The sequence below is a fragment of the Bactrocera tryoni genome, chromosome 3 (genome assembly GCF_016617805.1).
Source record: "Bactrocera tryoni isolate S06 chromosome 3, CSIRO_BtryS06_freeze2, whole genome shotgun sequence".
In the NCBI taxonomy this organism is placed as follows: domain Eukaryota; kingdom Metazoa; phylum Arthropoda; class Insecta; order Diptera; family Tephritidae; genus Bactrocera; species Bactrocera tryoni.
The window spans coordinates 20,331,071-20,348,565 of record NC_052501.1 but is presented as its reverse complement, the minus strand read 5'-3'; the positions used below and the strand labels follow the sequence as shown (position 1 = coordinate 20,348,565).

At 39.4% G+C, this 17,495-nt stretch overlaps 1 protein-coding gene across 1 annotated transcript; it reads right to left on the bottom strand.

The window, feature by feature from the left end:
• Positions 1 to 10,926: 10,926 nt before the first annotated feature.
• On the bottom strand, positions 10,927 to 15,345 carry LOC120771893 (gamma-butyrobetaine dioxygenase). The gene is made up of 5 exons (XM_040100163.1): positions 15,036 to 15,345; positions 14,752 to 14,968; positions 11,982 to 12,108; positions 11,595 to 11,903; positions 10,927 to 11,394 (listed from the first exon to the last, which is right to left on the bottom strand). Exons 1-5 carry the CDS (start codon positions 15,315 to 15,317, stop codon positions 11,046 to 11,048), a joined length of 1,284 nt encoding a protein of 427 aa, XP_039956097.1. The 5' UTR covers positions 15,318 to 15,345; the 3' UTR covers positions 10,927 to 11,045.
• Between the last annotated feature and the right edge of the window lie 2,150 nt (positions 15,346 to 17,495).

Genomic DNA, 17,495 nt, shown 5'->3' with positions numbered 1-17,495 from the left:
ATGCAGATATGTAGGGATGAATGTATATACAAGTATGTATGTTTGTAAAGGGAAGTAAGTATGTGGCAATCGTTTGCTATTATTTCCTTTTGCGGCGAAATTGAACTGTCAAGTATGTCAAACAAACAAACGATTGTTGCTATTTGCTTATGTGTATAAACATATTTATTGCCGTTACTTGTATAGGTTGATCCATATAGTGGTTTGTTGTCAAAAGTTGAGAAATATAAAAAATGTTTTTTGGTAATATATTTTTTGGAGGAAAAAGTAAGTATGACATATCTAAAACACTAATCGACTTATAGATCTGAGTTGACATCGATACTTTATTACACCCATCCACAAGTAGCGCCAAATCGCAGTTCAAGGAAGATCTCCTTCTTCTTCCTTATTGGCATAAGCACCGCTTACGCGGTTATAACCGAGTTTAAAACAAGTCGATCTTTTTTTTTTGCTGTTTGGCGGCAATTGAAAACTCAAAGTGTAACCTTCTCCACCTGGTCTTTTCAATGGAGCGAGATCTTTCTCTGCTTCCCCGGTGGGTAATGTGTCGAATACTCTCAAAACTAGAGTGTTTTCAATCATACGGAAGACATTACCAAGCCAGCGTAGTCGCTTAATTCACTGAATTATGTCAATGTCGCCATATATCTCGTACAGCTCATCGTTCCATCGGCTGCGGTATTCGCCGTTGCCAACGCGGAAAGGACCATAAATCTTTGGCAGAACATTCCTCTAGAAAATTCGTAACGTCGACTCATCAAATGTTGACATCCTCCATGCATCTGCATATTTGGTCTTTGTGCGTCGAGAGAGGTCTTTACTTAGCAATTGTCTACTTAGTCCGAAGTAGCACCTTTAGTAAGAGTTATTCTGCGTTGGATTTCGAGGTTATCGTTGTTTTTGGTGGTAATGCTGGTTCCAAGATAGTCGAAATTATCTACGACTTCAAATTAATGACTGTCAACATTGACGAGGGACGAATATTTGGCAAAGTACGACGACTGTTTGTTTGATGATATTGCCCACGTTCACTACCAGACACATTTGCTTCTCTTCTTTTTCCAACCTGAAGTAATATCACTGAAATGATTAAGTCGGTTGTCGACTTTGACACATAAGCACACGATTTTGACATTGTGATCGTGCCATTTCTTGCTGTTCTGCTGAAGTCAAAAACTCCATAAGTCCGCAAATATAATTAACGGCGAACCAAAAATTGGTTTCTTGCCTGTATTGGACTCATTGTTAACCGAAATGAAGTTTCATTAGTTTCCTTAAGAAAACTGAATATAAGAAGGTATATCATTCTTTAACATTAGGGGAGTGTTCTAGTCTCAATGCCTAAGTTTCGACTGAATTAGAAACTTGCATAGAATTTTGTTTACGGAACGTAAATTCTTGTGCGGACACGTTAAAAATGTGGAGGAATGCCTTAAGTGATCAAACTATGACACAAAAACCGTTTATAAGTGCTACAACGGTTCTGAAGCGTCTAGCGACGAGTGCAACATCCAAAAATTCAAACGTTTGGTGCTTAAAAATTGTCTATTGACAATTAGAGACTTGCAGACAGTGTTGGAATATCGTTTGACTCAGCCACCTGAAACCACCGACCAATCCAGCGAATATAATGAAACAAGACTGAAAAGATCACGCCAAACTCAAACAAAAATCAAGTTTTTCTTTGATTATCGTGTTATGGTGCACTATGAATTCCATCCACCGGGCCAACTCTCAATAAATAATATTATTTGAGCGTTCTCTGTCACTTGCTTCAAGCTATCTGTCGAAAATGTCTGAATTATGAGCAAGCAACTCATACTACAATGGTTGTTCACGTCCTTTTTTATCAAAAACTCGACTCATATCGTTCCGGCTGATTTGACTCCTTGTGACTTCTGACTATCTCAGTTTGATGAGATAAAAATAGGTGCGCAACTGAGTCCCTATATCTGATTTTTTGCCAAATATTCGTCATTTGCAGGAAGTGTTGATTTTCTCTTCCAGTCAAAGAAATCGGCAGCTGAAGCACATCGGGCAATCCAGAAAGTTTACGGAGGTGCTATCCCAAGTGAAACAATGTGTCGTGGTTGATTTTGTCGCTTCAAAGACGGCGATTTCGATACTAACGGCCGTCAGCGTGAAGGAAGGCTAAAAATATTCGAAAACGGTGAAATGGAGACAATGCTCGATTAGGCTCCTGGGTGTCAAACATTAGAAGAGCTTGCTTCAGCATTGTGAGTGCTCCGCCAAACCATGCGCGTTTAAAGACGGCGCACTTAACATAGCTGGTGTATCTCCGAAACTATTACTCCGAATTTAGGACAGTATTCTAGAGGTGTTGTAGAATTTAATAAGATAATGAAAAAATTCCATGTAACCCTTTAAAAAAGCGTCCAAAAAGTTGCTTCGTAAAAAATAGTTTTAGAGTTTTAAGTGAAAACTAAAGCGGTCGAGTTGTCGCAAAATTACTTAAAAATCGATTTATTTCAAACTTTTGGCATGCAATATCTCCTTAAAAGCAGCTTTTGGAACACCCTGTATAACAACTTGCACTTGTTGTCTGCGCCGTCAGCCTTGTTTGTGGCTCATTCGCTGCCTCATTTAAATAATAACACTCAATTTGTGTGCAAAAAGACATATTTACTTTATTTGATTTTTACTTTTATTTTCGGCAATTCTTTTTTTCATTCCAATAACACATTATGTGTGCTTATATACTGTGAATATGGCTGTCTACAGCAAAAACAAGCGCAATTGACAATTGTCAAATGGCATACGCATGGTTGCCAATGTTTGCACAAGCAATACTGTAGGTGTAACTGAGTGTAAGTATGTGTGCGTGTTAGTGTAGAGGATGCCAGCTCGGCTTTCGCTCGCTGGAGCACACACATAAACATTTCCACAGATACTTGCGTTACTTCCGGCAAGACTTTGAAGGCACATGCGTGCCAACTCAGCAGCAAGTCAAATAGTTACAACAAAAAAAATAAAAACAGCAAAAAGAACGAAATTTGTCATGTATATATGTGTGTGCGTAGTTTATTTTATTTTTTGCGCCATCTATTTACTCTGTTTACATTCATTCAATTTGGCAATTGTTGCTGTGAAATAAATTCCTTATAATGGCAATGAGATTTCACAACATTTTTTCCGGCAGCACACACCTACTCACACACACACACAGGCATACAGCGACTGCCTGCTGCTTGCTTACACTCTGGCTTCCAGCTTTGACACTTGTTGTGCCCACAGCGTGGCTTCAGCACTCGTGCACTGTGCGTGTCTGCTCACATCCTTTCCTTCCATTTTGCACATTCCGTTATTTGTAAATATATATAAATTATATGTGTGTGTGTGTACTCGCACATATGTTTACCAACACTTGGCCCACTTGGCTGCTGTCATTCAATTGACACAAATGATAAACATGTGCCAATTGATGCAATCATTTTGTACCTCCCTCGTAACACCCACTCAGTCGGCTATTTTTCCCAACGCCTTCCACTGCTCTCACCACACTCTGCTGCTCGACTGCCAGCTATTTGACATTTTTGTTGGCTTTCTTTACAAATCTGCGGGACAGGCAGCAGGAAAGGCGTCAAAATAGTTTGTAGATGAAATAATGCGGGAGTGTGTGTGTGTGTGTATGCGTGTCACACACACTTTGGCAACGCCGGAATTTCCGACACTCGCACGCATTGAAGGCGGATTAAAATTGTTGCTTTGCTGATGAGCTCACTTTCAAGCAGTTCTATTGTAACGGTATTGTAAGTATATAATTTTTTTTTGCTGACTTTGACAGTATACTTTCTCCTACAAATGTACATATATACATATGTGTGTGTGTGTTATTTTGACATTTTGCTTCATATTTGCTGATTGCGGTCAAGGCTGACATAAGGCGGCCATTTAATCAACTCCAAATTAATGGGTGGCCAAGTTGTGATTTACAATTTTGATGCCGTTTGTCGTGTCTGGGATTTCCTTGTGTCAGCAAAATGTGCGGAAAGTGTCAATGAAGCATTGTAAGTTGCATATTTCAAAATAAGACACTGCAAAAAAGGGGTCTGATATAAAAACTAAGCGATTTTTGATAATTCTGAAAAATACAAAAGTAGCCAAAGTGACGATCCTTTCTTTTTTTAAATAAGACAGTTTTTTTTGGGAAATGATTACTTCGTTAGTTCGTTCGACTGAGCCCAAAATCCGAAAAGGAAGCTTGAAAGCATATTCCAGAGATTAAGTATTGAAACAAATAGAGTCAAAGAGAGAAAAATTAAGCGATTTAATTTACTTCCGATATAAAGCAATACTTACGAGATATGGGTGCTGAAAAAATATATGAATCTATGTTATTTATTTTAGGTTTCGAATAATGGATATCAACTCATTCATTTCAAGGAGGTCTTTAAAATTTTACAAATTACTTATCAGAGTTCTCAAAATTAGGTTAGATTAGGTTCATTGATTGATCTTCTCTCTTGTTTGGGATCGCACTTGAACAACTTATATTCTTTGTGCAGACTTAAAATAACACTCCTTTAATCAGATCTTAAAAGTAGGTCGACGAAGCAAACTCCTTAGGCGTTTTATTTCTATTCCCACCAGGTCAGTGGGATGTCTGAAATAGAGAGCTTACATGTATTTAAGTCTTGATCTTGGAAAGGCAGCAAATTTAAGAAGGTCGCTTTGAGTTATTTCCACCTCGTCTTCTTCCAAAAAGCTTCTCCAACTGGCAACCGTTAATGTTCTCAATCTTACCAACCGGAGATTGATGAAATCACTGAACCTCTTTCCAACCATCCTGATGAGAATAGTGGACCGACTCATTATCTTTCTACTAAAAGTTGGACAAGGGTACTTTTTTCTTGCCAGCATAAGGACTTTGCAGTTAGCGGTGATCAGCCCAATACACTAGTTTTACCAAAAAGTGACTCGATACCATTGATAGCGAGGTTAGGCATTCCCTGACCTAGCCCTGTTAGTTAGCTTATGGTTTGTATGTATAGTAGATCTTTTTTCAGAATCGATAGTCGCCTCTCTGAAGAGAGCTGCACCGGAGCAGCAAATTACATGAATGGTAGAAACCTCGGCTTGAACCCCGCGCATTATTCAGGAACCCCGCAACTAGACTTGTTAAACAATGACCCCTCCCACCAACTTTCCCCCGAAGCTTTGACCTCCTAACAAGTGTAATCTGAAGGGCGCTAGCTTCAACACACAAGACATAATAGGCAATCAATGCCTTCCTTTCTTTTATTGGGCCTATAAATATATTCGTGCGGCTTGTCAAGAGATGTTGCAACTTGTTTATTATTCCATATTTCCAATTATCCAAATATGCTTTGGAATTTATTTTTTCACAAATATCTTTGGCTTTGTTCCTGAAATGGTATTTTTCGAGTGCGTTCTCCTTTATTACTTTAATTTTAAAAAAATTTTAGCCAAAAGTCATCGTATTTTGGTAGAAGTTTATGAAGAACATGCTTTAGCTGAGCTAACTGAGTGCGACTTAAAAGTAGTGATTTTGGCATGGAAGATGAAGAACGTCCCGGACGGTCAAAAATAGTTCGAATATGAAAAACTTGAAGCTTTAGTGGATGAAAATTGTTGCCAAGTGCAAGAACACGAGGTAATAATTCTACATCATGCCAACGCTTGGCCTTAGGTTGCCAAATTGGTTAAAAATACTGGGAAGTTTTGACTCACCTGGCTTATAACCCAGATTTTGCCTTTTCTAATTGCCATTTGTTTCAGTCTATGCAGAACGGTCTCACTGGAATTCGATTCACATGAGAACAGGATAGCAAGAATTGGCTTGATTCATTTTTGGCCTTCAACCCGCGCAGTTCTAAAAAATACTATAACTTCAGTTAGACCATACTTTTGAATAATATTATGTTCAAAGTTATCTCAATATACTTTATCGTGTTCAATTAAGTTGATAAAGGAACAGACTATAAATGAAAGACTTCAGGTTTATCCTGCCATGCAGATATGAAAAACAGCAAAAATTGGAAATAAAACGCAAAATATTTATTTATTCATCTATATTATTATTGTCGCCTTCAAAGTAGTCCCCACCAGATTTAATGCACTTATGGCAACGATTTTGCCAGCCCTCGAAACACTTTTAATAACACTTTTTGAAATGGCCTTCAGCTCCTTCAGCGAATTTAGTTATATCTCTTCGATCGACTGAAAACGGGCTTCACGGAGCAGCAACTTTACCCAAAGTAATCACCAAAATCATTCGAACGGACTCGTGAGCGATGTCGAGCTCTCTTGCTATCTCTCTCTTACAATTGCCTAATGCTTTTCAAGCACCATATCTTTCACTATAGTTTCATCAGTTGAAGAAGTCCAGAACGAGGAATGTCTTCAATCATCTCTCGACCGCTTTTGAAGCCTTTTTACCACTCGTTGGCTTGTGTTTTTGATAAAACTGAGTCACCATAAGCCTTTTCCAACTTCGCAACGTTTCCGCAGTTGAAATTTGGCTAGAAATACAAAATTTGAGACAAATTCTTTATTTGACATTTTTATCCATTGTAAATATCGCAATGCACTTCTGGGGTGTACCGACTTAAACGCCTGCTGGATACCAACTGGTTGAGAGATCGCACTCATATTGGACATAGTAATTAAGAATAGTTCTACCAACTCAGCAAAATAATTTTTTTTTTTTGAAATATTATTTTCCCGTGGATTTTATGTTACAATTTAAAAGTCCTTTTTAGTCACAATATATATTTGAATTAAGGATAAGGATCTCTAAATACTTCTGACGGATCTTCATATATAGCCGGTAAACCCTCGACATTGTATCCCTCTAAGCACTGTCCAATAGGCCAAGTTTTCTAAAGTTATTAATAAAAGTGCAAAAAACTATTATTGTGTATGCAACATGTTGCCAGACTATAAATATACTCCCACAGTCCATTTCAAAAGTACAAACAACAACATGCATCCACAAGCCTTTAATATCCACTTAATTGCGACACCGTAATAAACTCTCGAGTGCTTGCCCAAGAAATAGTTAAAATTCAAAACACAAACAAAAACCGTTATTCTTTAAAAAGAACTCGCCAAAATATGTATTTCTTAAAATGAAATTCAAATGAGTTCACGGATTTTGGTCATTGACTGCGACTTACAAACGCTTTTGGTATCACCGACCACATCGTAACGCTCTCGAGGGCAACCTTTTATGTTGCTGTGTCTGACTGCCACTGCGTATTTTCATAAATCTGTCGGTTAATAATATGCTGCTTTTATTTTATTGCATAACCGCGCTGTTGTTGTTTCTTACGCCACCCTTTGTAAGCGAAGGCATTCACACACACACACTCGCATACATACAAAGTGTGGAGTACTGGCGAACCCTTTTCTTATGGCACTGCTTCAGCGCAGATATTATCGCCAAAGCCTTGTGTAATCCCGTTTTGCCACTTGCCACCAAACAAGTTGTACCGTTATATGCGTATGTGCTTTGTGGCAAGCAACTGTTGCTGCCACCACTTTTACTCCCTCAGGTAATTTTGCAAATGTTTTTATTTATGTCAATGCGCATTTTGTACGCGCGTAATGTGGTTGTTGTTGTTGGTGTGTTTGCGGAATTCTTCTTTTTTCGCACCCTTTCTTTTGGGGTAATTTTTTGGGTTTTTGCCATCACACAAAAACAATTTCGTAGCCAAATGAGCTGAAGTTCGGCTGAGTGGCGGGAAGGGACGGTTGCATACATACAAACAAATGGCATGTGACAAAAGCCACGACATGATTACTCTTTATGCTTCTTCTTCTTCTTCTTCTTCCTCCTCCTAGACTTCATCGCACCACTAAATCCCACTAATAATGCGGTTTGTTGCAAGCATATCAAGAATATGTAGAAATAAGTTGCAAAGTCCAGGGTCATAAGCTTGAGGCTGCAAATGATTTTACTATGAAGCTCAAAGGACTAAGGTGAAAGGGTTCATACCACACATCGTAACACTTCGTATGCGTTATCGTCTTTAGCCTCATCATCCAATTCGCATTTGTCTGTTGTCCTTTTCGTTGTTTATAAGTTCATAAAAGTCAACGAGCCGCATCGTGCACACACGCACGAACACGCGCACACAGTCATCCGCAAGTGTCTTCAGCTCGAAGTGCATAAAAAATCCGCACATTATCCTTTGCTTTGCCAAATACTCTACAACATATGTACATATATACATACATACATATATAAAAAGAAATACCACTTAAGCGCCACCGAAACTGAAGGAGTTCAAGGCGACATGTGAAGTGCTTACATACCGCGTTTCATCTCCCCTAAACATCTTCGGCACACTTTCAATCTCCTTTTGGTGTACTTCCTTCGTTCGCTTACTCGACACACGTGAATTTTTATCGTTCAGCGAGTGCATAAAGGAATTTGTAGCAAATTCAATTTTCCCCGAATATACTCTAGCACTCGCATTTTAATACAACAAAGCAACAGCGTCTACAACATATGATATTGCAAGGTGTTGGTATGGCATGCCATAATGTGTAATTGAAAACCTACACTGTATAGCACCCTTGGGAAGGGCATCGCCAGGCGCCAGGCATAAACCTTGTGGGTTTGGAGATGAGGGTTGAAAAAGAACACAAAAAGTATCAATGCTACGAAAAGTAGTGATTATAAAGGCTTGAGTGTCACTATGATTAATAATAATTTTAATTATTTAGGTTCGAGACCGAGGGAAACAAAAAGTGCCAGATTAAGACACTACTCCGGAAAATCATCAGCGTCAGTAGATAATAATTAGTTCATGGAATAAAAAAACTCTAAATAAATAATAGGCACTGAAATCCACAGAAATAGAGAACTTGAAACGTTGTGATCTGTTTCTTTTTTTTGTTTTGTGCGTCAAACCGCACAGGTTCGTGGTTCGAACCAATTCAGCCATAAAAACTGTTCGCGAACGCTTTCGTAGAAACTCCCCTAGAAAACAGAAAATTATATTAAAATCATATATCGACCTATTCAATCTCAAGGCTTATTCGAGGTAATGTTCACATGAAAGCCTCACGTTAGTCAACTGGTTATCTTTGGACAATGCAAGCTAGGCTCGAAAGATTTTAGCGGTTCTTCAGCAGCACACGATCAATGGCCATGAAACTATCCCTTTGACAGGTGAAAAGATTGACACTGCTGAAGAAGTTTTTAATAAGAAAAACGAAAACATCTATGCAAAGAGAAGAGAGAAAGAGCATTGGGTCTTACAGCAATGTTCTACCCCAGCATACAAAGAAAAAACTAGTGGCTTAAAAGCATTATTCCTGGATTCATAACTGCAGACAGTTGGCCTACAGGACGTTCAGACTGAAGTTTACTGGTCTACAGTTTGTGGTCGGAGTTGAGCTCAAGGCCAGTCGAATGTACACAGACATTTGAAGAGTCTCAAAAAATCATTGGATATTGATCATTCAATTAGGTAAGCAGTTAAAGCTATACATATGTATGTCTACTACTCGCCAAGCGAGGTTGTTGGGTTTGGACCCGCCACGTAGAAACCACTGCCAATGAAATAGAGACAACAGCCTCCAATGAAAGATCCCACTTTTGAATACGGCCTCAGCAAACGTAATAAGAACATGCAACTACACTGTCCGGCCCCTAAATTGGGAAGATATCGTTGCTAAACTAGTTGATGTCCTCGTAAAAGTAAAGACTGACTTTACCGCGGTCCAGAAGTGCGATGGACGGGATAAGGATGGAAACGAGGGGGCGGAAATGGTTTGTCGGTGATGTTAACGCAAGTAAGTCATCTCTAGTACAATAGTTGGTAAAGAAAACTCATCACACTGCTTGGCTCTTTCCGGATCGAAAAGTTAAAAACCAGATCGATCATATTGTGATAGATGAACGACAAGTATCCAGTATCCTTGATGTACGTACGCGCTCGCTTCTATGCAGCAAAACTTGCCCGCCAACAAAAACAAGAAAGTTTTGACGTGGATAAACCGAGAGTTGAAGAGGGAAGCGCATATGCCGACAAAAAAGAAAAAGACCGAAATGCCTGAACGTGAAGGGGTTGAAAATCCGGCCGATAGGGGTAATGCTCGAAAATTCTACGAAAAGAAGCGGCGTCTAATGGATGGTTTCAAGACCGGAGCATGAGCTTGTAGGATCCAAAAATGTGGCTGATGTTCAGAGCATACTGCAGTTATGAAGAGAACACTTTTCCAGCTTGCTGAAGTGCAAAGAAAGTGTAACATCTGACATGCAAGAGTGAGACCCCACAATCCGCTCCAATGGCCGTAAGATAAGCATTCTTAATATCGCGTATGCGGTCTTTTCAAGCGTAGGGTGTGAAAGACTGAAGCACACCGTCAACAAACTGATTGGAACTTATCAATGTAGACTTAGACCTAGAAAACCAAGTATCGTACAGATTTTCACCAAACGCCAAATCTTGGAAAAGACCCATATAAGGAAAATCGACACACACCCCCTATTCGTGAATTTCAAAGCCGTCTTCGGCAACACGAAAAGGATCTTCTTCTATGCCGCTATGTCTGAACATCATATTTCCGCAAAGCTAAAGCTGTAAGCTGTCCTTGCGTAACACCAAAAGCTCTCTCAGGATCCGGAAGGACATCCCCGAGCCAATCGATACCAAACAAGATTTCAGACAAGAAGACTTTTTCAATATACTTGTATTACTAGAGAAAATAATACGAGCTGCAGAGCTAAATAGAGAAAGTCTTCTGCAAGAGTATAATGGATGGATAAGGAAGCGAAGCAAATGGGTCTGATAGCGAACGAGGGCAGGACGAAATATCTCTTGTCATTAAACAAACAGTCGTCGCAATCGCGACTAAGCTCCCACGTCACTGTTGACTGTCATAACTTCGAAGTCGTAGATAATTTCGTCTATATTGAAACCAGAATTTACACCAACAACAACGCAATTTATTTTCGCCTCAACGATTTAACTTAAATCCACAGAAACTTAATACTAAAATAAGCAAAGGCAATTCGCAACACACCCACCGCCCCGTCCATTGTTTCACGCACGCATCACCATGTCCTCCGCCGTCTCGCACGACATCGCCGCACGCTTCAGCACACGCATCTTCGAGTAAACGATATCCCAGTCAACGAAGCCGCCAACAATGTGACGCACATTTCGTTCGGTGTCATCGTAGCCGGTGCGACCGTGCAGCATGCGTAGATTGTTGAAGGACAACACGTCGCCCGGTTCCGTTTTAAAGGTGACCGATTGCTCGTGAGCCATGCGTACGAATGTGGCGTTAGCCTCGTACCAGGGCACCACCTTATCGACATCGATGCTGAAGTGGCTGTCACGTTGAGGTACGCTGTGATTGATGCGCGTATATTTGCCATCTGCATCCAAGCTACAACAACAAGAGCAATTAAGAGGCGGGTAATATAAGTCGCGTGTGATGGCAAAAGGACAAAGTAGCTGGAGAATTGTATTACGTTTTAAGGAAGAACGGTTGTTATGCAATTATGGTAATTGGCGAGTATCTCAATGATGACTCGCAACGGATCGGCGAAGATTCATTGGCAATGAGTTATCGTCTGCTTGACTTACTTAATAACTGGCGCGCGCCACATATTATGGAAGGACTTATCAGCGTCTATGCCGATGTCACACCAATTGACAAGTGTCTGTGCGAGCGTTTCGAAATGCTGTGGATGATTGACGCGCAACTGATCGGCAATGTTGAAGGCGTCCACTAGCTGATTCCAGCCGCCTTTGGAACGCGATTGCTCGAGCGTGTGCAACAGCGTGACGCTGGGTTTATACTCATAGTAAGGCAGATCGGTGTGTAGTGGCAGTGGCTCAGAGAGGTAGGAGTAATTCTTGGCGCCTGGGCGTGAACGTACGCTGAATTCCTCACTGAAAGTTATGAAAACACCATTGTGGTTATAGAAATGTTTTGATTATTGAGAAATTTTATGTAGAAGTTATAATTACCCGTAAGTTGTTTTGCGTATGAAACCGATTCGATTGGCCAATGACTTTACCACGCCGATATCCAATGGTGAATTCTTGAGCATTGCGATTCCATGCACCGCCAAGGTCTCCAGCCATTCCATGAGCACTATTGGGGAAGGAATTAATTAAAGGAAATTAAAGGAAGGAGTTTCATTGAATATATTTAAATAACTCCAGCATTAGCTTATTTTCATGTGTTTATGTGATGTTTGGTTGATTTATGTGCTCGAATATTTTCAAAAATATTTACAACTTACACCACTTACACAAAACCCTAATTACAAATTTAGAAATATAATTTTAATAAAGTGATAAAACCTTTCAAATATAAAAATATTTTTTAAAATTTCTTCATAATTTCTACTAAAATTTTCATCCCTTGTCAGCCTCTTACGTCCATTCATACCTCTAAAAATAGTTTTCCAATTAGTATCGGTCGTTCTCTTAAAGAAAGACGACATTTTTTAATGCATAAACTATCGCGAAATTATGCTTCTCTACATTACGTGTACTGTCCAGAATATGAGTACTTATAATCCACATTGAATCAAAACTTGACCAATCTCTCGGCAAACCACAAGCCGTATTTCGCTCGAAACGTTCATGCATCGACCAGATCAACACCCCACGTATTATAATTGAGTTAATGAACGAATGGCAATCGACTCTTCAACTTGTTTTCATTCACTGTTGCACTACTTTTAACGCGAAAGTATTTTGGAGGCGTTTCGATCTAGAGGAGTTCCTGAAAAGCTTTTACCTTTAATCAAAGCACAATGTGCAGACTTCAAGATAGCAAGCGCAGAGGTATCTGCTGGAACTTAAGCATAACATTTTGAGCATCTCGCGTATGCGGACGATATTTGCTTATAGTCAGTGAAGCACTCCGACATGCAACCAAAACTTAAGGATCTATGCGCCGAGTGGGGTAGAGTTAAACCAACCAACATCGACAAAACAAAATCGAAATGCTGGATATCGATATCATTGGCCATAGCAACCGCGCCGTTGGTTCTGCTTTCTTCAGGTTGGACAAAAGAAGCGAAGCAAATGGGTCTGCTAGTGAACTAGGGCAAGACGCAATATCTCCTGTCGTCAAACAAACAGTCCTTCTTACAGTCATAACTTCGAAGTCGTAGATAGTTTCGTCTATCTTGACACCAACATTAATACAAACAACAATGTCAGCCTCGAAATCCAAAGCAGAATGACTCTTGACAACTGGTGCGACTTTAGACTGAGAGGGAAATTGAGAAGTAAGGTGCTCTTTCGACGAATCAAGACTAAACTCTACAAGTCACTTATCATCCCCGTCCTGCTGTATGGTGCAGAGGCATGGAAGATGAATACATCTGATAGCATTAAGAGTTTCAGAGAGAGGCTCTGCGGAAGATTTATTGTCCTTTGCGTATTGACAACGACGAATACCGCATTCGATGGAACGACATTGACATAGTTCAGCGGATTAAGAGATATCGGCTACGCTGGCTAGGTCACGTTGTCCGAACGAATTAAAACACTCCAGCTATGAACGTATTCGACGCAGTACCCGCCGAGGGAAGTAGACATCCACTTCATAGGAAAGACCAGGTAGAGAAGTACCTGGCTATGCTTGGAATCTCTCCCTTGGCACCAAACAGTGAAAAGAAAGAACGACTGGCGCGCTGTTGTAAACTTGGCTATAACCGCGAAAGCGTTTTCTACGCCAATAAAGTAGAAGAAGAAAGTAATGATTACTATGCAACAAGACAAACAAATTGATAGCGTTGGAGACTTTACCTGCCTTGAAAAAATAATAAACGCACAAAATAGTACAGGAGAAGTTATTTTAGCCAAAAATGAATGATATGACCTAGCTTGTAACCGACTACCGACTACCGAGATGCCCCAAAATCATCAGCAACAACAATCTAAATAAAAAATGCATTTTGGAACACTTCAACAACTGAATAATTGTGCGAAGTGGAGATGGAAGTTTGCTGGCAAGCAAGGAAGTCGTAAAAGTGGCCGCTCTTAGATCCCGTGGTGGAGATTCCTACAAAAAAACATCGATGAATGTCAGCATCGGCCTAGTGATAGCACTTTATAGTTTTTCAGCTCTTTTTTGAGCGTGACAATGGCGATAGTTTGCTCATTTGCAATGCCAACTTCGTCAGAAAGTCTTTTTCTTTGGCACTCCAATCGTGGATCGATCTGAACCGAGAAAACTTCGCCAGCTGCCTCTATCCTTTCTGAGGACACCCCAGCTGTACATGCCAAGTGCAGGCAGGTCCCTATTTATTAAGCCCTTTCATTGGATGCGTGGACGCTCTTACTATCGTTATTCACCCATGGGTCACGAATCGAAGGAGCTTTCGCTGCAGCATCGTCTTCTATGCGTATGAAATCGACTAATCAGCGGGGGGCTTTTCAATTGGTCTATTACCTATACCAGGTAAGGTAAGGTTAAATGACTGATCTAGAGAGGTCGTATATGGACTGCTAACCTATATCAAGTATCATTAAAATGTTCCAGTTACTACTCAAGTTATCGCTTGCACGGATAAACTGACAAACAGATGGAATTCAATTCCTCTAGCCGATCTGATCTGCTACCTCGATTGGTTTCCAGTTTCACAAACAACAGTTAGGTATAAGGCAACACATTATCAGAGTATAAATAAGTCTAGATCTTTTAAATCAGTTTTTACACAAGAATTTATAACAATTGAATAATCTCAAAGAATCTGAAAAAATTACTCTTACTCACCTGCATCACTCCGCATCACATCCCAGTAATCAAACTTCTTCAATATGTTAACAAAATCATCCTTGCCCCAATGTCTCGACTCCGGTCGATACCACTCACTTAAGTATTGCTCACGAGTTTTAAGCGAAAAGTCACGATCTTTCAACCAGTTCAGCGCAAAGCTCGAGCAATGTTCATCGGACCAAATAATTTTTACTAGCTGACGTGGTTCGTCCACCTAGCGAATAGTGGCACAACATTTTTATTAAAATTATACCAACACAATTTTCTCACAAAACACTAACCATTACTTGCCGAACTTTCACTTTCGTATCGAAATTATTCCAACGTAACGGCTTGCGACTCAGCGAATCGCGATGGAAACACTGCGCACACTGACAATTGTCACGCAACCAAATGCCAGGGAATATCATGGAATTCGGCTGCTGTGGCTGCTCCTTGATCAGCAGCATTTGATCCTTTGCGCGCAGTGTGGCGCTAATGTGACGTAAGAGCGCGCCTTGTTGTTGCAGAATGCGCCCGGTGGTGAGTAGATTGCGCCAGCAGCGTCGCGCTAACGTTGTCATCCTTTAGAACTGGTACTTTTTTTGCAAAATATTTGAATCCCAAATGCAAAATTTTGGATGCGTCCACCAAGCGCTGTTGCCTTAAATGAAATCGAAGCTGAATTCGCGTGCTGCGAGCTTTTAAATCGTCGCAAAGTGCAACGAAGTTCAAGCTTTGTCTGGCTGCGGAAATTTGCCGACTTAGTCATAAATACGAACGGTCAACGTTCGATTTAACCGGTTTAATTGCATTTCGGCTGATTATTTAAAAGCAAATACAACTCTGTGGCTCTCATTCATCCCAGAGCATTGAATCTTTGTTTTGTTTATGTTGAACAAAAAGCAAAACAAAAAACAAAAACAATTAATTGCTGATAAGATGCGCGATAAGCCAGCATATTGCTTTCAAATGTCGCGTGTCAATTAGTCCGGCAACAAACAATTAAATTTTTGATTGATTTTTTGTTATCAATTAAATACAAATTTGCAATTAATTTATAAGACAGTAAAATAATTTGAAAGTAAGTAGCCCTCAGGTTCTCCCAAAAACATCAGATTTTTCATAATTTTTTGCACTCTTAGTGACTTTGCTCTCTATCAGCTGACATGAGATTTTTATAAAATTCATTATTGCAGGCAATGCCTTACCTAGACTGCGTTACTCACCATTTTCATTATCTCATCTTTCTGCCTTTTAATTCGCACGCTTTTCTAGTATAGAAGATCAGCTCATATTCTTTGCCATTCTGTGAAAACCACGTCGCTCATGAAATCCCAACAACAATACGAATGAATGACAACAAATTGTTTGCGATAAGCATTTCTGTTTTTACGAGCTTACAGCGTATACTACTAAGAGCAAAAAATAGTAAGACTTTGTTCAGAATTTTAAAATTCTTAATTTATTCTTCAAAATATATGTCATCCCCCTCAAAGTAATCTCCCTTGGCCCAAACATAATTGTGCCTACGTTTTATCCAATCCTCGAAACAGTTGTTAAAGTCAATTTCTGGATTAGCCTTTAATGTGAGTAGCGATTCAGGGTTAACCCTCATCGAGACCCTCGGGTCTGGCCAGGCATATCTTGTTTTTAAATGTTATTTACGACTTGCCCTTCCATGTAGCTTCCTAGAATTTTATTGTCTATAGAATTCAGAAAAAAAATTCAAGGATATCGTATCGAAAAGGACGAAAAAAGGATATTATATTAATACACCTTAGTGGACCAATGGTACTTGGCTAGACCCCATATATTTTGTATGAAAAAATATGAACTTTGGTATGTTTCTATCACTTCGCACGGTTGATTTATCTGTTTTCATGTTCGTTACATGTCCAAATTGGTTTGTATGTTTATCTAGGTCAAATACTTTAGCCGCTAGAGCGTTTTAAAGGTTAAGAAAAATGTAATTTTTCTCAAAATGTTACATTTTTTGTGAACGCTATTGCCACGCCAAGCGTGAACAAGGCAGTCAATTTGATTTCAACCAAATCGAGAGGTAAGAAATTTCAAAAATGTATCAATATTGTACATATGTATATGAGCGTAAATACAACACGTATTTCCATACAAATTTGACGAAATTTCATAAGCATAGATCCAAGATTCAGTAATACGTTTCATGATGTTCTGGTAGTCGGAGAGCATTGTTTCACAGACGTTAACGCAACGATGTTTTGCGAAAAAATTGATTGTGATTTTGGCACCAATCCGGCCTTTAATTTTCTTAGGCCCATATGATCTTTCAAAATAGTTTCTATTTATCCTTCCGATATTCCAACAATGCCAGAAAGATATCTGACTGTTAATCGTCGATTACCAGGCACCAATACCTTTATTTTATTGACATGATGCCAGTTGATGTTGATGACCATCCTGAACGCAGTTCGGCGTTAACGAGTTTTCGACCCACTTTGAATAATTTGTACTAATCAAAAACATTTGCTCGCGACATATAAAGTTGAGCTAACATTATTTATAGAACAAATGATATTTATTATTTGTAGTATTTAGTTAATGACTTGAAATTCTATGGCAGAAATGTAGGCTGTACTCTCTTTGATATTACATATTTCTTAGAATATTATTCAAAACAAATTTTAGGGTTCAATATCAGTAACTATAAACAGAGAACGTATATTATAGAGAAGGTTCACGACGCCGAGAATTTAGGGATATTTCAGTTTTGGGATATTACC